This window comes from Papilio machaon, chromosome 28 (assembly GCF_912999745.1).
Source record: "Papilio machaon chromosome 28, ilPapMach1.1, whole genome shotgun sequence".
Classification (NCBI taxonomy): Eukaryota; Metazoa; Arthropoda; class Insecta; order Lepidoptera; family Papilionidae; genus Papilio; species Papilio machaon.
Genome location: NC_060013.1, coordinates 4,115,140 through 4,141,764, shown reverse-complemented (window position 1 = coordinate 4,141,764; position 26,625 = coordinate 4,115,140). Strand labels below are relative to the sequence as shown.

At 36.2% G+C, this 26,625-nt stretch overlaps 1 protein-coding gene across 1 annotated transcript in view; it reads left to right on the top strand.

The window, feature by feature from the left end:
* LOC106709146 (protein slit) overlaps positions 1–22,289 on the top strand; it is a 53,778-nt gene extending 31,489 nt beyond the window's left edge. Inside the window, exons 5-37 of the mRNA XM_045684961.1 lie at positions 1,849–1,992; positions 2,650–2,811; positions 3,197–3,267; positions 3,585–3,726; positions 4,438–4,581; positions 4,771–4,842; positions 5,331–5,402; positions 5,853–5,924; positions 6,259–6,422; positions 6,772–6,931; positions 7,013–7,104; positions 7,220–7,346; positions 7,851–7,922; positions 8,007–8,167; positions 8,601–8,730; positions 9,383–9,560; positions 10,305–10,414; positions 10,802–10,971; positions 11,228–11,438; positions 11,676–11,815; positions 12,151–12,320; positions 12,822–13,013; positions 13,523–13,598; positions 14,139–14,240; positions 14,842–14,974; positions 15,917–16,026; positions 16,430–16,543; positions 16,694–16,842; positions 17,111–17,240; positions 17,313–17,384; positions 20,737–20,813; positions 21,492–21,632; positions 21,935–22,289. Coding sequence (XP_045540917.1) covers positions 1,849–1,992; positions 2,650–2,811; positions 3,197–3,267; positions 3,585–3,726; positions 4,438–4,581; positions 4,771–4,842; positions 5,331–5,402; positions 5,853–5,924; positions 6,259–6,422; positions 6,772–6,931; positions 7,013–7,104; positions 7,220–7,346; positions 7,851–7,922; positions 8,007–8,167; positions 8,601–8,730; positions 9,383–9,560; positions 10,305–10,414; positions 10,802–10,971; positions 11,228–11,438; positions 11,676–11,815; positions 12,151–12,320; positions 12,822–13,013; positions 13,523–13,598; positions 14,139–14,240; positions 14,842–14,974; positions 15,917–16,026; positions 16,430–16,543; positions 16,694–16,842; positions 17,111–17,240; positions 17,313–17,384; positions 20,737–20,813; positions 21,492–21,632; positions 21,935–22,042 — 4,168 coding nt within the window. The 3' untranslated portion in view covers positions 22,043–22,289. The remainder of the gene's footprint in view (positions 1–1,848; positions 1,993–2,649; positions 2,812–3,196; positions 3,268–3,584; positions 3,727–4,437; positions 4,582–4,770; positions 4,843–5,330; positions 5,403–5,852; positions 5,925–6,258; positions 6,423–6,771; positions 6,932–7,012; positions 7,105–7,219; positions 7,347–7,850; positions 7,923–8,006; positions 8,168–8,600; positions 8,731–9,382; positions 9,561–10,304; positions 10,415–10,801; positions 10,972–11,227; positions 11,439–11,675; positions 11,816–12,150; positions 12,321–12,821; positions 13,014–13,522; positions 13,599–14,138; positions 14,241–14,841; positions 14,975–15,916; positions 16,027–16,429; positions 16,544–16,693; positions 16,843–17,110; positions 17,241–17,312; positions 17,385–20,736; positions 20,814–21,491; positions 21,633–21,934) is intronic.
* Positions 22,290–26,625: the final 4,336 nt, after the last annotated feature.

The window sequence follows — 26,625 nt, the reverse complement described above, 5'->3', positions numbered from 1 at the left end:
AAAATGGTCCAGTTAAGAAGGTTTCTTATATGGATATGGTAGTAGACATTTCTTATTTTAATCTCATAGGAAACAAAAAGAATTTCATTTAAAAAACTTTTGACCATTCTCACATACAAAAGTAGCCTCAGAATTAACTTGTAAAGATTATAGATGAAGATGTTCTAAAAAGGTAGTAAGTGTACTTTGGACCTTCGTACACTAAGCTACGTCAATCGTCGAAACTTATATTGTATGGTTGCGTTGCTAGAATTGCACGCGCTCTGTACACACATCGTTGAATCGACTACGGGAATCGTCTATTATGTCAGTAAATGTATAGCGAATACATGTCAATTGTATTTTGCTCCGCCATTTTGTAAATTGCAACAACTTCTCACGACGATCTTGACAAAAAGGTTGCAACTGTCTTTGGCGATGTACGCTGTGAACCTTTGACATTGTATTGCGTCTTAACGACTAAAATGTATGGAAGATTTTGATAGCCTTGTGTATGAAGGGCTTTTATCGAAAAGCATCAATGTAGATGTATAAATAATAAGGTTACTAATATTATTAAATGAGAATGTTTAAATGTAAGTTTTGTTTGAAGGTATATCTATAACGACTCAACGGATCTTGATGAAATTTGGCACACACATTTTTTTTAATTTCGCGCGTGCGAAGTCGCGGGCAATAGCTAGTATATCATAAATGCCTATCTAAGTAATGGATGTAAGAAATTATAACTTCTGGATGTTAGTACCGCATCCATTAAAACAATAAATTTTATCACATCCATGGTTCTCGTGAAGTCGGCGCCCAATTTGTGAGCTTTATTAATTATTCAAGTGAAACGGATAGCGAACAATTTTGGACAGTCCTAGTACCTAGTACTAGGTACACGTTAGCTTATTGTGGATGTGGTTTTAAATAATTTTTTGTCTAATTTCTGTTTTAGATACAGAGAATCTATGACATTTGTAAATATGTTTATTTATATTTTTTTATTTAATAATGTTAATTATTAACACATCCTTAAATAATAAATTAATCACGTTGGATTAATTTTTAATAAAATTTCACCTTTTTGACATCAAATTTGACAACTTAAAACTAATGTCTTACGACTAAGTAATATCATTACAATACTTTCGTATACTCCGGCGATACTCAGTGCAATTTAATAACTACGATATCGCGTGCGAAACTGTACTATGAGTAGCCACAGACAGTTTGGATTTATGTACAATTCACAAGCCTTAGGCCACCCAATACACAAAATTAAAAACATAAACCATATAACTGGAGAATTCACAGTCGAAAATTAGTCATTTAGGGGGATATTTTTTATATTTACAACAAGGAGGACTTTGAGTGTAGTAATAAAAGTTTTAAGCACAATTTAATTTTCCGAAAATTTTTGAAAGACGAGCACTTAAACGGCCATGTTCTATAATAAAACTTATTTACTACTAAATACACATGTATTATTTCTATAAAACCATCTATACAATAAGTAAAAGACACTTAAATTAATATATCTTTTAACGCCTTAATTTTTAAGTAGCAATTTTATATCGTTAAAAACTTTGCTATTCAAGTATCGCAGGGTGCTGACGAAATTCTAAGTAACTTATACCTTACTTAAAATCAGTCAAAACGCTTTTAAATCGTCAAAATACGTCTGTTTTAAAAGAAAAAATTCTGGAAACCTTTCTTTTATTAGAAATAAACTAATGCTTGGTCATATTACCACCTACAAAATCGAAAGATTGTACGCGCTTTAGAAGTGCCTCTGTTCTTAAAGGCTACTGAAACACTGACTTCGACATCTTATTCCACGCCTAACAAACATTTATCTTACAGGGACTTAAGCAGGAATGAGCTGACAGCGATCAGTAGACGGACCTTCAGAGGTCTGACGTCACTCAAGAGTCTACATCTAGACGGAAACCACCTCAAGTGTATAGATGACAAGGCGTTGGAACATATGAAGAGTTTGGAAGTACTGTAAGTGGTTTGCAAATTTGACAGATGTCAGTTTAGAATACCTTTTACCCAACTGACTGTAAGTTTCTGAGACTAAAATCCCCGTTAAAATCCATATTGATATCTCTGTTTTATCAACTATAATTACAGGGATGACGATATGTTTTATTTAGACATCTTGATCATAGAAACGCGGGTTAATACTCACAAACATACACAATACACACACAGACTTATACACACAAAAAGCACACACGCACGCACGTAAACACCCACCAATCTAAAACACACGTATGCAAAAAAAATGTAAAAAAAAGTTTTTTTTTTTATTTTTCTTTTTCAACTTCATTTTCAAAATTATAAATAATTGTTTCTTTACTCTTGTCACTAAATGTAAAATCAATTTAAGCTTTGCCCTAGTTCAGGAACCAAGGCTCTCACATAACTGTGTACATGAGTGTTACAATAAAGCAGCTATTTATTTATTTATATTTATGTAAATTTTATTGTTTCCTTTACCTTTATAAAATACTAAATCGATTTTGTCTAATGAAGTGTCATTCGATTTTTTTAGTCAATCGGGTTTTTTGTTTCTTAATTTAACAAACAGTGATATAAACCAGTGGTATTGAATTCGTCGCTGTAATTGATTACTGATTTAACTTTCCAATCTTCCAGCACACTGAATAGCAACAACCTCACATATTTATCACTGGAGCCAGCATCAGTCGCGCGACTGCACACGTTACGACTCACCGATAACCCGGTCGTGTGCGACTGTCGCGTCGCCCGTCTACTGGTCGCGTTACGAGCGTCGGCGTTCGTAGGAGTTGGAGCCAGGTATGTAGTAGAAAGAGAGAGTCGGTGGTTCAGGGGTTAAGCACTTGACTTGCAATCTACAGGTCCTGGGTTAGAATCCCGCCATGTAACAATGTGTTTTTCGATTTACATATGTACATTTATCCGACGTTCTCACGGTGAAGGAAAACATCGTTATGCAATCTGCACATATCTGAGAAGAAATTCAATATGTGTGAAGTCGACCCGCACTGGGCCAGCATTGTTGACTATGACCTAGTCACCCCTAACTTAAGGTAGGCTCCGAGCCCATCAGTGGGGACATATAGTGAGCTGAGGATGAACATGTAGTTGAAAGAACTGATTGAACTTTAGCTTCGTGCCTACTGGAGATTCGGACCTACCGTTGTTATATTTTTGTTTCCAGATGCCAAGCCCCCGCGACCCTCAGAGGAGCGCTACTCACAGATTTAGAAGACAGTGATTTGATATGCAATGGTAAGGCTTGCAATTCTACCGTATTATAGTTTTACGGAGAAAAATATTAAGAACCATGTTTAACGCGACATTTTTTGCTGTTGCAACCAAGGTCTTATGTTAAGTATACTCAGTCCAAATTGATAAAACATTCTAGTCTTTTTCATAGTAAGCAAACGAGCAATCAGCTGTACAGTTCCGTGAAATAGTGGAGTATCTAGCCCATAGACATCTCCAAACCGTTGTTTATTGTCTAATGTAACCTTAAATAAGTGGAAAGTTTCTGATTGTTTTAATAATGGACCATGTTCTGTTTACGAATAACCATTATTCTCCAGGTCCGATAGCGGTGACATCGGAGTGTTCCGCGGAGCCGCGCTGCCCTCCGCCCTGTCGCTGCACGGCGGAGGGCACCCTCGACTGCAGGGAGAAGCTGCTCGCCGAACTGCCCGCCTCAATACCACATCGTACTGTTGAAATGTAAGATATTTTTCCACAAAGCCAAACTTATTTAAAGTAGGTATATACCGACAAGTTTATCTGACCTGGGCATAAGTCAAATTAAATTGAGCCAGCTCACTTGCGCCCTCTTGTTAATGTCAAAAAGTGCCACAACATTCTCTATGTTCTGTAATTGTCATGTCATTGTCTATACCCGTGTAAGTTTTACAAATTTACTGACATAACTACCTGCGACAGTAGCGCCCCTTACTAACTCAGATATCCTCATTTGACCATATGTCGCTATGTCAAGATTCCAAGCTTGTATTGTGAGCGTTAAATAACATTTCATATAAATGGATAGTAAATAAACGTCCTTGGCAGTATACCGACGCTGGAAAGCATAAACGCTGTAACCCTTGAAATCGCGAATATGTTTTTCACACGTTAATAATTTCAACCATTATCAAATCATTAATGATTTTATTATAGTTTAGCACAAACTACACAACATTGCTAAATACCGCATGCTTGTAGGCGTATCAGCTCTCGAGTTATAATTTTTTGGCTCTCCTGTAAAGTTCATACTTTCGGGGTTACAGCGTTTCTTTCTAGAACTATCCAAAATAAACTTTCTCTTTTCGATGTCCGATGTTACAAATATTAATACTCAAAGTAACTACGACAGGTATGATAAAATTGCATTAATATGAAACAGAAATCTAGAATAGCTTAAATGTGTACTTCCAGACGTCTAGAACAGAATGAGATAACAGAAGTGGGAGCGGGTGCTTTCGTCGCTATCAAAGTGGTGGCCCGCATCGACCTCTCAAACAATAAGATTGTGAAAATCGCAGCAGACGCCTTCAATGGACTCACCAGACTTACTTCCTTGTGAGTAAAAAATCGGTTCAGTTGTTCACGTTACAAGATGTTATAATGTAATCGAAATAGACAGTTTTTTTCGTCTCTCGTAAAGTTGATAAAAATGACTTAAGCGGGTTTGTTAGCTAAAGGACGAAGAGTTATAAAAAATATGTTTGAACTCTTCAAATGTACTTAATATTGTATCTTTATTTTCAGAGTACTGTACGGAAATAAAATAAAAGATCTGCCAGCGGGTATATTCCACGGACTGTCATCTTTACAGCTACTGTGAGTATTACTACTCAAGTACACGCTATATTATTAGCTGTCGCCAGCGACTCCGTCTGAGCATAATTAAAAAAAAACTTAATAAGTACCCTATATGTTCTTCCATCTGTGACAAATTTCATCAAGATCTGTTGAGACGTTCCGGAGATAACTTCATACAAACATACATCTAAACATTCGCATAATATTAGTAACTAAAAAATGTTTCAGAACTCATTCTAGCTTAAGTAATCAATACCGGAATTGTTAAGAACTAATGCCCAGTTTACATCATTCCAATCAAGCGATAGTTGAGTGCTGACAACTGGAAAAATGTAAACGCACTGGAATGCGATGTTTGTGTCTGACTTAGCTAGGATATGGTTTGCAATCTGATAGCGGAATTTGAATCCACAATTATGGATTAATCCGTACCCAACAAACAGTACAGTCTACATTTAATATGAATAAAACAATTTATTTATTTACTTTATTTTATTTATTTACAGATTGCTGAATTCTAATGAGATTTCGTGCATAAGAAAGGATACTTTTAGAGATCTTCAGAGTTTGAAATTATTGTAAGTTTGATTTTAATTAACTCATTGATATTGGAACGAAGTTCCTTATCGCGCGTTGTGAAAGGGGGCTAGACGAATTCTTACGAAAAGTTGTCACGACACTTTTTGCTATAGTAAGTATGTTAACGACGAATGAGCGCTACTTCACCATGGCAACGACGTGACAATATATAACGAAAATTCATAGAAATAAAATGTACTTCTTGTGAATAAACATTGATTCCTTCACTAATTAATAGAAAGGAACTTCGTTCCATCCGGGTGTCCCAACACACCTCTCAAGTTTTTTTTTTAACAAAATGAGTGGAAAAAAAATACAGTCGAATTGATAACCTCCTTCTTTTTGAAGTCGGCTAAAAAGAAACCGAAAATGGCCGCCATTTATGGCGCCAATGGCTATAAATGTTCAGTTTCTTATTACATTTAATTAAAATACCTTTTTTCTTTCAGATCTCTGTATGATAACAATATTAGGTCCATACCTAATGGTACTTTTGATTCACTCACTGGAATACAGACTTTGTAAGTTATTTTGTACAAGCTGTCGCCCGCGACTCTGTATTCGCGGAATTAAAAATATAATTAGTAGCCTATGTGTTCTTCCAAACTATGTTCTCCATCTGTGACATTTTATCAAGATCCGTTTAGCGGTTCTGTAGATAACTTCAAACAAAAATACATCCTTTTAAATATTCGCTTTTACATATTATATAACATAGATAAAGTTGGGAATTAAATTAAATAATTTGAAAATTAGAAATAACGCCATCTAGTCAAGAAATTGTGAAACATGATTAAAAATAGAATTACACTTTTACAAATTAAATACACTTCTAAAACAAACTCTATTTCTTAGGCATTTAGGTCGTAATCCGTTCACCTGTGACTGTTCGTTACGGTGGCTGGCTGCGTACCTTCGTAAGAACCCTATAGAAACATCTGGAGCCAAATGCGACTCACCCAAACGACTTGCCCGCAAGAGAATAGACGCGTTACGAGATGAAAACTTTAAATGCAAACGTAAGTAGTAGAAAATAGAGTTCATTTTTATTTACAGACTTATACGGGATTTCTGTTAATCGGTTTTTGTATGCCATTTAATACAATGCAATCTATTGTTGCTGAAATGTCATCTGACAAAGGTTTTTTTTCACTCTGTTAATCGTGTGGACTTCTCCATTTATGTGTTCTTTAACTTTATATATTTTTTTAATTTACCTGACTCGAAGGACCAAGATCATTCCTATGGAAAATTTCACTGCAACACCATTTGTATTGACACATATTGTCTCTGCTTCTTGAAAAAGAAACAGAAGGACAGCAATATGTATTCAAGGGCTTTGTTACTCAAATTATGTTTTAACTTCAGCTGGGGAGGAGACAGAAGGTGATAGAGGTTCGTGTGGCGCCACTGGCGCGTGCCCCGCCGCGTGCGCGTGCGAGTGGGATGCAAGAGGGGTGCGCGTCGCGTGTGCTAGAGCTGGACAGAATGATGTTCCACGGGACTTACCTATGGCCACGCACGCACTGTAAGTCACTAAAACTTTGAACCTTTAAGAACTATATTTGAGATAAAAAAAATTAAAATGTATTTATTTTCTTTATTTCAGATTGATGTCAGACAACAACCTAAGACAGATCAAGTCAGATGGTCTCTTCGGAAGACTACCGGATCTTAATAAACTGGACTTCCGTAACAATGGTTAGGAATTTTATTTTAATAAGACCCCTTAAATTTGTTCACTTTGAAACTGTTAAATGAATTTTTAGGAATGAAATGACTTGTCGTCTCTTTCATTTGTAAGTTCTTTCTCCAGGTATAACAGAGATAGAAGACAACGCGTTTGACGGCGCTGCCAACATGCAGGAGTTGTTGTTAGACGGCAACCATTTAGCAACCGTTACTGACAAGATGTTCTTTGGTTTACACAGTCTCGTTACATTGTAAGTTAAATACACGAACTCAAATTGTCAGGAAATACAAAGGCTTATTTTAACCACAAGAAGGCTTCACAATGGCTTTTAACAGATGGTAGACTTCAGCAACAACATCAGTTGCATGAATTGTCCTCGCTCAGTGAAATACCACAACCTCACAGAAGACAGGCGTCAAGTGGAAGTAATTACAAGTACAGTCTGATGAGTGTGGTGTCGGAGGACTCATTTTAGTCCTCTTTCCCTTCCCATCCCTTTTCTAATAAGGAAAGGATGGGAAGGGGAGGTGGATTTGATGGAGGAGGAGATGCATAGGAAGGTTAAATATTCTCTTTTTGTGCGTCTCCTTCGGTAGGCAACGCATCTGCAATTGCAAATGTCTATGGGCAGCGGTCGCTTCGCCATTTCGGCGAATTCTCGGCCGCTTGCTCGTTTGCCACCATGTAATATAAAAAAAACAATTCTTGAAATGTTTTTCGTTACTAGATTACAGTAAGATTAATTATCTTTCAGGTCCTTAGCTGATAACAAAATTAAATGCATCACACCTGGAGCTTTTGATCATCTCAACTTGTTGAAAACTCTGTAAGTAGAAAAGAGATTAGAGTTTTCTAATGGCGGACTACAGTTTAGTCCGAATCTTTATATCATATATCTGTTGATCCTTAGCACACTCTCCGGCAACCCGATCCACTGCAGCTGCCACGTGGGCTGGCTGGCGGGCTGGCTGCGCACGCGCCGGCTGGCACCCGGCGCCGCATGCGCCTCGCCCGCCAACCTGCGCGGTGCAAATATACCACATCTTGAACTCACTGACTTTAAATGCACAGGTAAGTAACCACTGTTACTTAACACTAAGTTACTATTAACTTGAAGGAATTATACTCATCGTTTAGGTAAAATATAACACACTGTATGTATCAAATGGTTTATTAGGTAAAGTGGTTACAAGCACACCGGTTGGTCCATACTAATCTTACTAGTTAGATGGATGGATGTTTGTTTGAAGGTATCTCCGGAACGTCTCAACAGATCTTGATGAAATTTGACACAGATTTAGAACATAGTCTAGAAAAACACATAGACTACATATTATTATGCTTAAAGTCGGCTCGAAGGGAGTCGTGGGCGACAGCTAGTAAAATATAATTGTTATTAATTGCACGACGAATTTCGGTATTCTTAAAGAACTTTGATAATTGTTTATTACAGCGCCATCTATTGCGAGTGATATTCAACATATATAATGTATTTGTGTTGTAGCTGAAGACAAGGGTTGCCTGTCAGCGGAGTACTGCCCGGCGGCGTGCGCGTGCGCCGGCACAGTGGTGCGCTGCGCACGCGCACAGCTCACTGCCCTACCTCACAATATACCCAGACAGACCACTGAACTGTAAGTTCTACCTATATTGCTTGTAAAATCCGACACGAGACTACTCTCGTACAACTCTACAGTTCTTAATGTTTTATGAATATACGAGTACAGTTTAAAATAACGACATTTACACTTGAATAATAAAAACACTTTGAAATTAACACTTATTTATATAAGTGTTAGTATTATTTATTAGTAGTATTAATTAATAATAAGTATGCATTCTTTTAAATATTAAATTATATTTATCTAAAAAGATGTGATTGTTTCTTTGCATCCATTGATAGGCTCCGAAATTACTGAAACTATTCCCAGATGATATAAGCTATGTTTATTACTAAATTTATATTTTAACTAGCTGTCGCCCGCGACTCCGTCCGCGCGCTTTTAAAAAAACTAAATGGGGGGGGGGTTATGAAAAATAGATGTTGTCCGATTCTCAGACTTACTGAATATGCTCACAAAATGTCATGATAATCGGTCAAGCCGTTTCGGAGGAGTTCAAGTTCGAACCCCGTGACACGAGAATTTTATATATAAGATTTCTCGCAAACGAAGTGGCGATCAATTGCTAGTACATTCTATTCAGAATAACCATAGAGTCAATTGATGGTTATTTAAATTTTTTAAGAAAATTATTAAGTTAAACAATTATTTCATAATTTCCAAGGTACTTGGAATCAAATGAGATCACAAGCCTGGAGCCGGAACAAATCCGTCATCTCACTCAGCTGACGCGTCTCGATCTCTCCAACAACAAGATCGATGTACTCCATAACAATACATTCGACGGCCTCACCAAGTTATCTACATTGATCGTCAGTTACAACAGACTTAGATGTGTACAGGTTAGTTTATCACAGGGATACCCAAAGGGGTAGATATTGAACTTAAAGCATTGCTAATTCTCACTTTGTCTTCTATTGACCTAAGTCAGAATTTAAAAAAATAATAATAATTGATCTTAAAAGTAGGTAATTTAACCATGTGGGGGTCTGTGGAAACGGTTCATTTAGGAAAAGGGGGTCACTTGTCTAAAATAGTTTGGGGATCCCTGGTTTATCAGGTCTCGAACCTAAGAGCACATGCACACACTGACATTTCATAGCAGATATGTGAAATTTCTATAAACACATTTGTATTTTTTTATATTATAAGCGACCGCGCATAGACATCCACAATTGCAGATGCGTTGCCTACCTTTAATCGATAGAGAAGGGAGCACAGAAAGAGAATATTTTCCCTTCCAATGCATCCCATTTAATATCAAATCCACCTTCCCTACCCATCCTTTCCTTATAAGAAAAGTTTAGGAAGGGAAAGAGGTCTAAAATAAGGCCTCCGGAACGCACACTCATCAGAAGAAACGCAGAATTACTTCCAATTAACGCCTGTCTTCTGTATGGTCGTGGTATTTTACGGGGCGAGCTGGCCCATTCGTGCAACATATGTTGCTGGCGTCGTTATGTTAATTAAAAAATGGCGGGGATTGAATCTGTACCAGAAACTAAGTCCTGCATAAGCCATTCCGTCACAAATTATAAGTATAAACAGTTTTCTTTAGGTTTTAACTAACTTGTCTCATTTACCAGAGGGACGCCCTCAAAGGGCTGACGCAGCTCCGAGTGTTATCGCTGCATGGAAATAACATCTCCATGTTGGCTGATGGCGTCTTCAGGGACCTGGAGTCCATCTCTCATGTGTAAGTGTTCTGAATATCATCCACATTCATTACTGTACTCATACTGTGGTCTTTTTTATACATTTTCCTAATAAACAACTTCTATTTGTTCATTACAATGTACCAGACAGGTGCAGTGGAAAGTAACGATTACGTACAGATGACACGGATAGGATAAATATGTATATAACAAAACCCAATAGATGGCGCTGTTACTAGAAGACGTCTATTTCGTTTAGTTGATACAAAACCCAATAGATGGCGCTGATACTAGTAGATGTCTATTTAGTTTCGTTGATACAAATCCCAATAGATGGCGCTGTTACTAGAAGACGTCTATTTCGTTTAGTTGATACAAAACCCGATAGATGGCGCTGCAATTATTTACTAAAGCTAGTTAATTTGCAGTGCACTGGGCTCGAACCCGCTATACTGCGACTGCCACGCGCGCTGGCTGTCGGAGTGGGTGAAGAGCGCGGGCGAGTACGTGGAGGCGGGCATCGCAAAGTGCTCGGAGCCGGCGCGCATGCGCGACAAGCTCGTACTGAGCACTGCATCCAGCGCCTTCGTCTGTACAGGTACAGACAACTTCGACAGTCATTCATTTCAGTCTTCATTCATTCGATCTTTCATTCACTTCATTCACACTAGTCATAAGATGATGGTACTGCGATTTCGGTATAGAGAACCGCTTTAGCGTGATTAGTTGTGATAGATCCTGTTTGTACTAACTTTTTGGTTTTAGGTGCGGTAATTTGCTGTGTAATTTAGTTTCATTTATATCCACCGGGTCAGATAAGTCAGTCAGTCTATACTCACTCATTCGTTCATCAGAGAAGGTACCCAGTGAAGTAGTATCGAAGTGCGATCGTTGCGTGAGGTCTCCGTGCGCCAATGGCGGCACTTGTAGCGCGACACGCGGCGGGTTCTCATGCGCGTGCGCACGCGGTTTCCACGGCGAGACGTGCCAGCAGCGGATCGACGCTTGTTACGGCGCCCCCTGTCGTCATGGAACATGTACTTTATTGGAGGAAGGGCGGTTCCAGTGAGTACATACTGTTAAGACCCCCTAACTAAACTAAAGACCCCATGCTTAATATCTTCAGAAGTATTAAGAAAGAGTGGATTATTTCTATTATCCGCTCCTCTTTAATACTTCTAGGTGTTCAGTTGGCCAACTGATGCTAATTTCGATGGTACTCTTTCACTATACTCTTGAAGACCCCCAACATACTTGAACGGAGTTTGGTCTTTTATTTGAAGGTTATTATCATATGTTTAGTTGTTCATGTGAGGCGGGGTACACTGGTGTACGTTGTGAGGTGGACATCGACGACTGCGCGGGCCACAAGTGTCAGAACAACGCGACCTGCCTCGACCATCTGGAAGGGTACACCTGTAAATGTGCACCTGGTTACATGGGTGAGTAGCTAACATCACAAAGAGCACTCTTCTTTTAATTCTTAATCAGGTGAAGGTGGAAAACGAAAAAGCAGCCATGTGATTTCGCTAAAATAGCGACGTAACTGCCCATAGATATTTGCAACAAGTTGAAAGGTTAAAGAGAGGACTTATAAAAGACATTACGTATCCTTTACGTCTTCAGCTAAGTCCATTTAGGATAGGAAGTGGTTTTTTTTTTAAATATTTATTTATTCTTCGGTACTCATCGGAAGCTTGTCTTTTGTCTGTCTTTCTGTAATTCCTATGCGGATTCTGCCACTGTTAACTTTAGGATGTACTGGTTTTATGTCCAGGTGAGTACTGCGAGACTAAGATCCCGTTCTGCAGCGCTGAGTTCAATCCGTGTGAGAACGGTGCGATCTGCACAGACCACGGCAGCCATTACACATGCAGTTGTCCGCGAGGTTACGCCGGCATCAACTGCACTATCAACCCAGACGACTGCCTCGACCATATGTGTCAGGTGAATACACAAACGTCACATTCATCATCAGCTCACTATACATCCCCACTGAGGGGCTCGGAGCCTACCCTAAGTTAGATATGACTAGGTCATAGTCAACCATAGCCCAGTGCGAGTTGACTTCACACATATCATTGAATTTCTTCTCAGATATGTGCAGCATCACGATGTTTTCATGGTACATGGAAAAACACATTGATACATGTCGGGATTCCAACCCCTGCAGATTGCAAATCCATTGCTTAACCCCTGAGTCACCGACGCTCATATTAACCTGACACAATTTTTCACTCATCTTGACTACATTCCAATACAAAGAAACTATACATATCAATAGAATTGAAGTGTATGTATGTTATATCGAAAAGTGTTTTTTTGACCGCAAGGCTGTGTTTATCTGATGAACGCGGGCATATTATAGGCACTGAAGAAGTCGCGTGCGACTGCTAGTATTGCAATAGCTGCAAATATGGAATTTAACGTTTGTTTACTGTACATCAGAACGGTGCGACATGTATCGACGGTTTGGAGGAGTACCGATGCGCGTGCGCAGCCGGGTACGCGGGGCGCTACTGCGAGGCTGCGCCGCACGCCGCGCTCGGCACCTCGCCCTGCGCACACCACGACTGTGTGCACGGCGTCTGCTACCTGCCCGCGCCTGCGCCCGCACAACCCGCCGGCACCGCGCTACAGGTCTCACCTCACTTTACTACTGTTTTCTAACGCACAGAGAGATTATGATCCTTTGTGAGTTTGTAACACAATTTAACATGTACATATCGACGCTGGAAAACGTAAACGCTGTAACCCCGAAAGTATGAACTTTACAGGAGAGCCAAAAAATGATAACTCGTGAGCTGATACGTCTACAAGCATGCGGTATTTAGCAATGTTGTGTAGTTTGTGCTAACCTATAATAAAATCATTATCGTTTGATAATGGTTGAAATTATTAACGTGTGAAAAATATATTCGCGATTTCAAGGGTCACAGCGTTTATGCTTTCCAGCGTCGATATAAAGAAAAACTATAAGTTATTTTAATTCAATAGTAAAGAGTTCCAGTAGCTTTCTAAATTTGAGACCACATCTTGTAGAGTTTGAAAATGTGTCGATCCTTCAAGTCGGATACAAAATTAATTTAAAGATCCGTTCTTAGTATTACTAGTAATTGATAAATAATTAAGAGCCAGTTATTTCTCAGGATGATATAATGATGGAGCGGCCGCTACTTGGAGCTACCAATGACTACCTCTGCAAGTGCGCACCAGGATACTCAGGTTATATTTTGTTTCGAAGACTTCTAATAAATACAAAAAAAATGTAGCCAAACACGTTACAACCACTATGATACAAATTAAATTATTTTATTATTTGAAAAACTTGTGAGCCGTCATGGGACGCCTGCCAGATGTGAAACATCGTGTGTGTACAAGTAATATGGATAAAATATTAAATATTATAATTAAATTAATAATAATAATAATGATAATGATAATAATGACAAGAATGATAATGATAGCGTGGCGACCCGTCCCCACACCGTACACTCTACTACACATAATATGTATACATATATGTATACCTTAGCATAGCGTGACGACCCGTCGCCACGGCAAGCGTCGCCACGCCAATAATTCGGTTTACAAGTGATCCTATAGATGTTTCACATCAAAAAGTCACTAATTTAAACATCTTCCAAAATAAGTCGAAGAAAATTACATAACTAAAGTGTTTCATTTTTCAATTGAACAGCGCCATCTAATATAAATCCAGCTGCAACTTAAACTTTTTGCATAATAGATTGTTTTGTGGTCCAGGTCGTCTCTGCGAGTACCTCACCTCCCTTACGTTCAACCACAACGACTCTCTGGTGGAACTGGAACCATTGAGGACATCACCACAGGCTAATGTCACTCTTGGTGAGTGAAAATATTTGAATCTTTGTTCATTTTATATACAGCAAAGGAGTGGAACAAATTACCGGTGTCAAAATTTCTTTCCAAGTACACCGTCATTCAGGAGCACTGTAAAATTGCACTAACTAAAGCGCTAACTATCCGTCAGATTTTTGTCTAGTATATACTTGAAAATATCAACATGGCAGTCAAAATTTGTTTTTTCGTTATTAAAAACAATAAAATAAAATATATTACCAACATTAATTTCATTAATCCCTATTCATTACTACACTCGTTGTTATTCTTTGACTTCCCGCGCAATCTTCCAATTTTTTCACTTATCTTTTTCTAAATCAAAAAGGCTAAGGTCTTGTTGACATGTATGCCAACTACTTAACAGAATTTAAAACTCTTTGTCTACCAAAAAGATCGTATATATATTTTCACTCAACAGTCAAACGCTAGTTAAAAAAACCGCATAAAAACTTTTTATCCTTACTTCTTACAAGTTGATGAAGACTAGAATGTCCTGGGTTGATGGAAAATAAGCGTATCTCAGACGGGCATAGTTTGATAGCGTTTAACTCTGCCACTGTTGAAACTTCTAATCTTTCTTATTCAGTGTTCAGCACGACTCAGCATCATGGCGTATTACTTTACTTCGGAGACAGCGAGCATCTTGCTGTGGAGCTGTTCAATGGTAGAATCCGGATCAGCTACGACGTCGGCAATCATCCTACATCTACTATGTACAGGTTGGTACCAACAAACCTTTATACATGGACAGGCTATACGTCGTGGTTTTTGTGACTATTTGATTTTGGCCATTTTCGCGTTGATGATATCGGTTATTAACACTAGTGTGGATTCGAAGTAATAATAGATTTTTATCGTCAGTGACATCAACAGACGTGTTTAAATCGGAACGAAGCAAAACTTTAATTTGCAAACAATCTATCTAATATATAAAATTCTCGTGTCACAGTTTTCGTTCCCGTACTCCTCCGAAACGGCTTGACCGATTCTCATGAAATTTTGTGAGCATATTCAGTAGGTCTGAGAATCGGACAACATTTATTTTTCATAACCCCCCCACCCCATTTTTTAACTGCGCGCGGACGGAGTCGCAGGCGACAGCTAGTTCATGTATAAAAATCAGTTCCCTGTAGACAAAGACTGGTAAAGTTAACTGATCCAGTAGGTACTCGTATAATTGCTGACTAACGCCCCCCTTTAAATGTCAGTGCAACAAGATTCTTACCATACTATAACTGTCTTATCACATATTTTCTTGTCTGTAAGTTCTGACGCCTTACTTAGACATGAAAATTTGTATATCGTACATTTTCTGACAGAACTAACCTGGATTACAGTGTTTCTCACCGAGCCAGATAAATTTGTTACACTATTCATTACCAGCCTGGATTTGTCCACTGCTGGACGTAGGCCTCCCCCATCGATTGCCACAATGCCCGGTCCTGTGCCGCCCGCATCCAGTGCACTCCCGCAACCTTGACCAGGTCATCGGTCCACCTTGCAGGAGGCCTACCCACGCTGCGTCGACCTGTCTACCAAATTGATTTTTACACCTGATTGTTACACTATAGTTACTACAATCGAAGGGATTATTAAGGCCTCAGTTAGTGGTCTCTGTGATAGTTAGTCTTTTGATGTGGTACTAATAAATTTTATTACAGTTTCGAGATGGTCTCTGATGGGTCTTATCACAAGGCTGAGCTGCTCGCTGTCAAGAAGAATTTCACTTTAAAAGTAGACGATGGGCCTGCCAGGTCTATTATCAATGAAGGTACTTAGTACCAGAGTTAATTGTCACTTAAGCAGCCCTTAAGGTAGATTTCTCTTTCTTAATTTAAACCCCTTAATGACCTAAGAGCTTGGGATATGCTTGAATTCGTTTGAATGAATCTCTGAATCTTTAAGAGTTTATCTTAAAGATTCAGAGGACGGCAATTAATATAGTTAGTAGACCAGTGACTCTAAATGTGGTCCAGGTCTCTTTCTGGTCTGAGTAGACCCGATTCGTTTTACTATGTTGGGAAATATGAAGATTCAAAAGTTGAAGAAATGTACCAGAAGGGAGTTACCAGAAACCAGTATCATTTTAAAGGTCTACGAGAAAGTTTAGGAATCTCTGCGTTGTTTAGATAAAGCTGAACATTTAATTTAGTCATTTTATGTAAATATTACAGGTACCAAGGAGTATTTGCGTCTGGACAGGCCGATGTTCCTCGGCGGAGTACCTGAAGATGTCGCTAAAGATGCCTTCAGTAAATGGCATCTCAGGAACATCACTAGTTTTAAAGGTATTTAGACAATATTCATACAAAGTTCACACAAAATAAAAGAGAGAACAAGCAAATTACACTTATGCCCTATCTTACTATCTGATTCTAGGTAACTACGACACTTCTGACTGTCACAATTTATATTCAAGTTTTCAAGTAATTCGTCAGGTTGTCTGAAGGAGGCGTGGATCAACCACAAGAGGGTTGACTTCGTGAATGCAGCGCGCACGCAGCGCACGCTGGCGGGCTGTGGGGGGGATGAGCCTCCTCCAGCACCTCCATCACATGCCCTGCAAGAGGACGGCGCACACAAACCGGTCAGATATCCATACATCTAATATATAAAATTCTCGTGTCACAGTTTTCGTTCCCGTACTCCTCCGAAACGGCTTGACCGATTCTCATGAAATTTTGTGAGCATATTCAGTAGGTCTGAGAATCGGACAACATCTATTTTTCATTTTTTTTTTAACTGCGCACGGACGGAGTCGCGGGCGACAGCTAGTTATACTATAATGATATCAAATAATCCATTTTCAGTGTCGTAGACTACAGTCAATCGAATTTACAAGTATTTGGTTACAGGACCCTTGCGTACCGAATCCTTGTGCCCGTGGAGGGCGCTGCGTACGCGAGGAGGGTTCAGCCTCTGACTACACGTGCAAATGTCGCGCAGGCACCGCGGGTGCGCAGTGTGAACTGCGCACTGGCATTGGTATACAAAAATACACTAATCAACCAGCGAAATAAACCACAATACCAGTCTTTAATGTAATCTTTTACTTAGGTGGTGCACCAAGCATTGGTCTGAACAAGCCGCCAACTCGCAAAATGATCAGCAACGTGCAAGCTTCTCCAGGTACTTTTTTATTCCTTATTCATCTAGCGTTGCCAGGTGTCCGGATAAAATCGGACATAGGTAGTCTTTTTGATTGCGTGTCCGACCAAAATATATGGTTTTCCGGCTTTTGTTAGGCTTTTTACATTTCCCAAACGAGAGTGTACCTATTAATACTGAGACAAAATCCTAAATAATATATTGTGTCCGAACTTTCTACCCAAATGTCCGGACAAACTGGCTGATCTGTCCGGCTAGTAAGTTTAGCGATCTGGCAACCCTATATTCATCTATCCTAGATTTATATTCGTTCCTTATAAATATTGACGTTATATTATTTTCACGCTATAACATAAGGTCCATTTGATCGGAGACGAAATACTGCAAGAGTTGTCGCAGGTACAGTATTTTTTAATATTTGTTTTTAGTTTTATAGTTAAATACTCTAAAATAAAATACGATAAAATTGTTTATTTGTATTTCAAATAATATTGCACGCTTCAATGACTTCTATCTGTCAAAATTCGCTAGAAAAATACAGATTATAACAAAAAAATTGGCTTACAACTGAAATGTTAATTAACAATGTCTATTTTACTGGCTCTACCCACTGTATTTTTCGATTTGAAAATATTACGTCACAAAATGGCAAGGGTTTTATGTACATTATTGAAATGCACTTTAAAAATATACTTCATACATACGCTAAACGCAAAATGCATATGTCAAAATTCAAATGCTCAAATGACAACGAAGGCTTTCGCCATTGGCTGAGTATTACCGTTACCATGACAAGCATCCATCTTTGCTATTGGCTTGAAATTTTAGTCCCTTTCTCGCATAACAATTTTTTTAATTTACTCACCCCCTAAGTTTAATGGCGTGAAAATATATATCCTAAAGCGTGTCGTAAGTATAGAGCCTTTTGTTACAAAAATAATTATTTAAAAATATACCGTGATTGCTATGATTTTGCGCTATAAAAAAGTGTTTACACTTTATTATATTAGTAGAGAATACTGTCTTCTATTCATTTATTAAAATATACAATACATTTATAAAAAAGATAACAGATTAATAAATTCTATATACAGACGACACAGCACTATTTTTTTTTTTTGGATACTGTAGAAGAGACGCTGAACGCAACAGATTTTGATGGAACCTGTAAAGTATCAACGTAGATAAAAAATATAATGTTCGTAAGAAACGGGATCCCGTTTCTTACGAACATTATATTAGTAAAAACCACGAAAGTTTAAAGTTATATGTAGATAAAAAATACTAACTTACGATAGTTATCTCCGGTCTCACAGCCAGTAAGATGTTACTAAAGGAGTGTGTAATGGAGTTAAGCGTCTCTGAGTGTGTAGTAATAATACTAATAAAGTATACACATACAAAATGAATATTCAAAATTATAATAATTATCTATATTTATATATATAATATATATAATTATCTGTATTTAGGAGAATTTGCTTAATTTAGTTAGTAAACATTTACTCGGAATGTTCAAAAATCGATTGCAAATCAAATACCTTTATAGAAATTATTTAGAATTTGAGATTTAGTTTTAGGTATTTGTGGAGTCTTTGCCCTATTTAAGTGGCTTGAATCGAGTATACTTTACCAAGGCTAACAATAAAACATCGTAAATAAATCATGGCGATGTTATGCTAGTAAAAAAACTCCTTTAACCATGTGTTTTTCTACCGAAATGCAAAAACTATAGATATGCAATCTACTAGCTGTCGTCCGCGACATTGTCTACCTATGTGTTCTTCCAGACTGTTCTACTATATGCCAAATTTAATTGAGATCCGTTAAACCGTTCCGCAGATACCTTCTAACATCTATACATACATTCAAACTTTTGACATCTATATCTATCTATATATATAAAAGAAAGTTGTGTTAGTTACACCATTTATAACTCAAGAACGGCTGAATTGATTTGACTGAAAATTGGTGGGCAGGTAGCTTAGAACCAGGAAACGGACATAGGATAATTTTTACCCCGTTTTCTATTTTTTATTCCGTGCGGACGGGGTCGCGGGTAAAAGCTAGTTTATAATATTAGTAAGATAAATTTTGACGTCTAATCCAGAGATGATTTTCCAAAAGTAATTTTATATTGTAAGTGACAACACTGTGGTTATTTACTCCAAATAAAAGGTCTCCGGAGGCCGTTTTTTCGCTTCACTTTGATTCTCCGGATTTTACATTTTCTGGGCGTTAACAGTAGAAATCTACGTCAATAATCAAGTTTACATTAAAGACAAGTTCTGATCTATTAAATTTTTATCCTACAGCATTAAGCGGTAACAACTTGGTGCCAAAAGCTGGAGAAATATTTTGTTCATCCTCCGACATTAGTACCATGGACCATAATGATATTCTGAAATGTATAAAGAAGTTAATATTAAAAAGCAAACAAATACGAAATCATACTATTATTAAATGTTAGTATAGTTTAAATTATACATGTAAAAGAAAAATGTTCACAAAACCGTGCACCTGTCATACAAAGTAGGTAGAGGTTATTTTCTATTTGGCACAGTTTTGGCACATCTTTACACAACTTGGTACTCGTAATGGGTTGGCTACTATATCTATATATATTTTATCAAAATGTGGCAATCAATCGGCTTGAATTCGCTGCAATAGCGAGGCAACCGTTGCCAATAGACATCTGCAAATGCAGATGCTTTGCCTACCTTTAATCAACGGAGAAGGGGAAGAGCAGAAAGAGGATATTTGCCCTTCCAAAGCATCCCTTCTTCCGCCAGATCCACTTTCCCTTCCCATCATTTCCTGATAAGAAAATTGTGGGAAGGGAAAGAGGACTAAAATTAGGCCTCTGACGGCTCCCGAAGAAAACTCCTCCATATTAAGATTCGTGCCGTTCTAAGTTTCAGAAAATTTGTGTGGTTATAATTTTACGAGTGTTTTCATTTATTTAAAAATATAATGTTAAAGTCACAGAAAAATTTACTAATACGTAAAAAATTGTTATCTTAATTTGTTATATGTGTCTTAGAAAGTAAATAATATTTTTATTTATTGTTATTTAACAATTTTCTTACTTATTTTGTTATAACCTTATTGTATTTTCTATAACGCAGACGTAAAATTGTTATTCTTTCAATAGTGTTGTGCTAATATTCTTTCGTTTTTGTGACACCGCCATCTATCGGGACTATTTATTAGATGGGATAGTAACAAATAAATATAGTAAATAATTAAATCCTTCTCTTACCGTTGGTTTCTGAGACTTAAATCTCTGTACAAAACATATCTTTGATAAAACAGAGATAATAATATGTTGTACGCTAATATATTGTTGATTATATTATTATTTTTATTGCAGCTTCTCCGGCCCACAAGCAGTTATCCAATGAGCAGTCGCAGGCGCAGACTTCGCCCGCACCCGGCGGCTGTCGGAAGGTCATATTATGTTTTAATTAAACACTCAGCGAAATAATGTAAATCAATTTTCAAACACCTCATTTGTCAAAAACATAGTCACACAAAGATATGAAAAACATCAGCTTCCAACTGTGGGTTTCTGAGACCAAACTTCCCGTTTAAAACATATAGCTATCTTCTTTTCGTCAAAAATAATGACAGGGATGACGATATCTTTTATCTATATATATAAAAGAAAGTCGTGTTAGTTACACTATTTATAACTCAAGATTGGTCGAACTGATTTAGCTGAAAATTGGTGGGCAGGTAGCTTAGAACCAGGAAACGGACATAGGATAATTTTTACCCCGTTTTCTATTTTTTATTGCGCGCAGACGGAGTCGCGGGTAAAAGCTAGTATATATATAAAAGAAAGTCGTGTTAGTTACACTATTTATAACTAAAGATCGGTCGAAAATTGATGGGAAGGTAGCTTAGAACTAGGAGATGGACATAGGAACTTTTTTATCTTGTATGCATTTTTTTTATTCCGCGCGGACGGAGTCGCGGGTAAAAGCTAGTGTTTTATACAGAGATTTTGTTCTCAGAAACCAACGGAAAGTCAATCGAATAACTTACCACAATGCTTCATTACCTAAATAACGTTTCTTGAAGACGATAAATGTTTGTCAGTATGCAATTTCTGTTGTCAATTAGGAGGCGACTCGGGATACAGTGAGTGAGGGTAGTTGCCGCAGTCGGCGCGCAGTGAGGGGCGCTCGCTGCGCCGCCCGACCCGACTCCCGCGCTTGCGGCAAGGGACAATGTTGCCAACCTAAACGCACTAAGAAAAGAAAGGTAAATACCACAACCTTGCAACACTAGTAATTTAAGCCAGAAGTGAACTCAACGTGCATTTTTCAAATCATAGGCTTGTCATCGAATATTTTTTGGTTTGGTCCTTATATAAATAATACCGACTTCATAATTTTTTTTGGCAACGCACAATGAATTTTTTATCAATGTTGTGCTCAAAATATGGTGTGAAAGTGATTCGGCGTTCCTGGTCTAACACTCAAACATCAAGTGATTTTTTTCACAGATATATGTTTGCATATCGATGTAGTATTACTTTAACCAACGTTCTACTCGCGTTACAGATTCGTCTCGTCTGCGACGATGGCACACGGTACACCAAAGAAATAGAAATAGTACGTAAGTGCGCTTGTGGGAAGAAGTGCGGCAGGACCTCGCCTTTCTTGCTCTAGACAGGACCTAGAACAGTCGTGGTCCTACACTCAGACCTATTATGGTCCTAACATTGGTACTCAACATAACCCCGTCATAGTTACTCTTATAACCTTAAAGTTATAGCAGATTTCGCTTAATGTTCATAGAAATAGTAAATATCAACGAAAATATTGATAGACAATAAATTTTTAATGTTGACTTCATCTGTAAATTGTCACATTCACGAAATTCATAATAAAAAAAATCAAAATGGCGGATTAATTTTACCTTAAAATATTTAGCAGCTTTTACATAAAATCTTCTTTGTTTAATGTATTTCCAAAATATAATCTAACCTCTTTTTGTGTCAAATCTTGCGCGCCATTTTTGTATTTTTAAATTTAGAGTTAGTGATTGATATAAAGGAAAGTAGCTTCGGCCTAATATGATAGAACTGTAGTTAAAATTATTGAAACTTAATCCTAAACCGAATTAAATAATCACAAACCATATATGAAATGTGACATTTTCTTCGTTAGAAATAATAGAAACCTAGTCCTTGCAACGTATTTTTTATTTAGTTTAATAACAAAAAACATACAAAAATCAACAAAAAAACACGTAATTCTCATTAACGAAATCTTAACCAGTCAGTTAAAAAATTGCATTTGTTCGTAAAATAACATATATTTAAAAATAACAGTAATACTAATTTTCTTTAACTGAATCAAAGAAAAAACTGAAATGAATATAGTACAATTAAATGTAATGTCTACGTTTTTTAATATTTCAAAATTTTAAATATACTTCAGAGGCTAAGACAGTAAGGCTACGGATATACAAATTTTGGCGGGACTATTGTCAAGTTTTTTTTTAATCTACAATCAATTGTCAACTGTTTCCAAGCACGTTTTAGTTTTTAAATATCTATATTTAAAAATATTAAAAAAATTACCGATTTATCGTGACAAAATACTTTGGATGTGTTCATTTATAATAATAATATATTTATTCTGACTAGTTAATTAAGGGATGTTCTGTTAACAAACTTAAGTTTTTTAATAAGAATCATATTATCTCGAAATCTTTAGTGAATGTATTACACTGATCTCTATAGATGGACAGGATTCGATCCAAATTAACGCGCCTGTTGTAATTAATTCCATCTCTATTCTAAGTTTGAACCTCATCACGCTACCAAATGTCGGAAATCAAATAGGCACAAAATACCACGGCTTATAGCCTGTCTATTTATATAGGTCAGTGAAATTTTGTTGAGATTTTTATTTATTAACCAATCTTGCCATGATGAAGAGATAATTGCAGATAATAGAGATAAATTTAGGTTACTTTTTTATTGTAAGGCCACGTATTTATCTTAAAAATCTATCCGACTGAGAATCATTTGTATAAAAACTCATGAGATTAGTATTTATTGCGTTATTTGCTAGATCCAGGCTTTTAGGCTTTATCGAAATGTAAATTAGTAGTCCTAAGATGAATGTATAGGTTAACATTGTAGTATTAAAAATATTTTACGATTTTTGTATGCATTCCGTTTTTTTTTTATTTATTTCCTACCGCTTTGGTAGTTTTCATGCTTAATGTGAACGCATTTAACGACCTAAATATGTAAATGGACAGTATTAAAGTTTTTTTTTTCAATGAAAAATCTGTCAGGAATTAACGTAATCATGGATTTTACCGCCAAAATATTGCAATATAATAAGATTTTTTGTTCTTCTTTTCTGATGGATTTTTCTTGTCTTTTATAAGAATTAAATGTTGTAAGCTTTAAGTTACGTAGTTAGCTATCAATAGAAGTTGCAAATCAATGGCCGCGGAGAGGCAGCTGCGCTTTTTTAATAAATAAAAATGTAATAACTATAGTCTATGAACTTTATAATTTATTTGATGTAATAAAAGATGTTAGATATTTTCGGCTTTTTATTTTCCTAATACACTAAAATTAAATATTTCAATGAATCTCTCAACAATAATTTCAGAAAACGTGCCTTTTCCTAACCAATTCCTAAACCTCAAAATAATTCAATATTCGTAATTTCCAAAATATTTACATGTTTTATTTTGTACAAGTATTTTTTCTAATGAGAAAAACAACCGCAACACATCTACAAATGCAGATGTCTATTTGCAGCGGTCACTTCGCTATTTTGGAGAATTTAGGTGACCGCTTAGTCGTTTGCCACAATCTTACTAATATTATAAACTAGCTTTTACCCGCGACTCGCGGAATAAAAAATAGAAAACGGGGTAAAAATTATCCTATGTCCGTTTCCTGGTTCTAAGCTACCTAAGTTATAAATAGTGTAACTAACACGACTTTCTTTTATATATATAGATGCTAATGTTTAGATGGATGGATGTTTGTTACTGATGTATCTCCGGAACGACAACAGATCTTGATGAAATTTAACAGATGTAGAACATAATCTGGAAGAACACATATGTTACTTATAAAGTTTTTTTTTATTCCGCGCGGACGAAGTCACAGGCGACAGCTGGTTTTCGAAATAAAACAACAAAATAAATTAAAATAGAATTTATTTTATTCAATAGTGATTGTTATTTATCTCAAATCACATAATTTCCCTTCAAGTTAATACTAAATACAATTTCATTTTACATTATCATACAATAAAGAGTTTTTCAACCAATCAAGAAACAGACAAACAAATGTAAAAATGTAAACTTCGACGAGTTTTTTTTTAAATAATTTTCTGCACGTCAAATTATTTTTAACTGATTCAAATTTCGAATTTAGTTAGCGTATTTTTTTTTTAAGAAAAGGGCACAGTTTTCGTCTAAGTCTATTTATACCCCCTGAAAAACTCCTTGGGGTAATAAATGTTCAAATACCCCCAGTGAAAATTTAAACATCCTTTGTAATTTCGCATGTATACATTGATGTATGAATGTAGAAGAGAGGTGTCAATTACGCACCAAATGGATACATTGTCTCTGCCTACCTCTCTAAGTTATGGGCGTGAGTTGTGTAGTAGTTTTGTACAATAACGTCGACTAGTTAATTTACTTCATATGCAGAGTCGTGTGATTTCGTATTTAATGTAAGTCATTTTAAAGAATTAATTTATATTGTTTATTTTTTATTATTTAATAGGAATTATATAGATGTTAAATTTTTCATTGGGGGTATACATTAATCATTTATACCCCCATTAGTTTTTTTTTTAATATTAAATTGGAATTGCACAGGTGTTAAATTTTTTTCATTGGGGGTGTACATTGATCATTTATACCCCCAATTGTTTTATATCTGGGGGTAAAAGATGGTCAAAGTAAATTTTTCGCTTCCTATATATATATTGATTGTCTGTCTGTTGAATTGCTTAGAATTTTATAATACTGCGTACATTATTTCATATAAAAACCACATCCGTACAACTAAAAACATTAGAAATAAAAACCTTTTATTTAGGAATTTCAGTAAATATATAATGTACTTATATTAATAAATAACTCATTTTTACAACTACCTACCTAATATGAGGGTAGGCAGGAATACAAGAATAAAAACTAGTAAATACATTGACAAACTTTAAAAATTAAAAAAAAACTATATTAAATCGAAAAAACTAACTTTACTGTTCAAATTGTGATGTTATTTTTGATTTGTCATTCATATTTGGCCAATGTTTGATGAATATTTGCCAAACAATACAATTATGAAAATGTTTGATCAAATATTGGACAAATATCAAACTTTGGATTTTTTTAAAGCTCTTTCTTATTGTTTGAGAAAGTACACTCACCAACAAAAGTGTTTAAAATTTTATATATAAAATATTAAATATTAAAGACTGAATATGACAAATTCTTCAACTTAAATAATTAAAAAAAAAATTATATTAAAAAACTATATAATTTAATTTAATCTGAATAGTCAATTAGGTTCATAGGAACCTAGATATATTACTTATTTTATATATACAAGTCAATTTCCAGATAATTTCGAAGATATAAGATTTTTCCATCTAAAAAAAAACTATAGTTAAATTTAACTGCAAATTTTAACCATTCTAACTGCAGTTAAATCACTGAGACAAACTTTACGTCTTAAATGGGGAGAAAAACCCTCCAAGTAAGATAACTCCAGATTCAAGTCCACTGACATCTGTCAACTGTCAAAATGTACGTCATTCTCGAGATTAAAAAAAAAAACATTTTTGTTTAATTTTTCCAAATTATAAAATTCATGAAATACATTACAAAATAATACTATAAATAAAATTTAACAATCCATTAATCTTGGATTTACATTTTGGATGAAAAACGAAAAAAAAATTCATTTACTAAAAATATAGAGAAAAAAGTAAAATTCACATATCTATTAACTTCAAAACATTCTAGACTATAGACAAAAAAACACACAAAAGACAATCTTTCCCCCCATTTAACGTAACAGTTTATTATTGTTCCCGGATTGTTAATACAATACATGTATGGATAATTCCAATACAAATTTTATATCAGCTCGAGATCAACTTCAAACATGTCTTCTGTGTACGAAATACCACTTCAACTGTACCAACATCTTCCGTATAAATCTATACCCACTTAAGACTACCTCTTCGGGTAG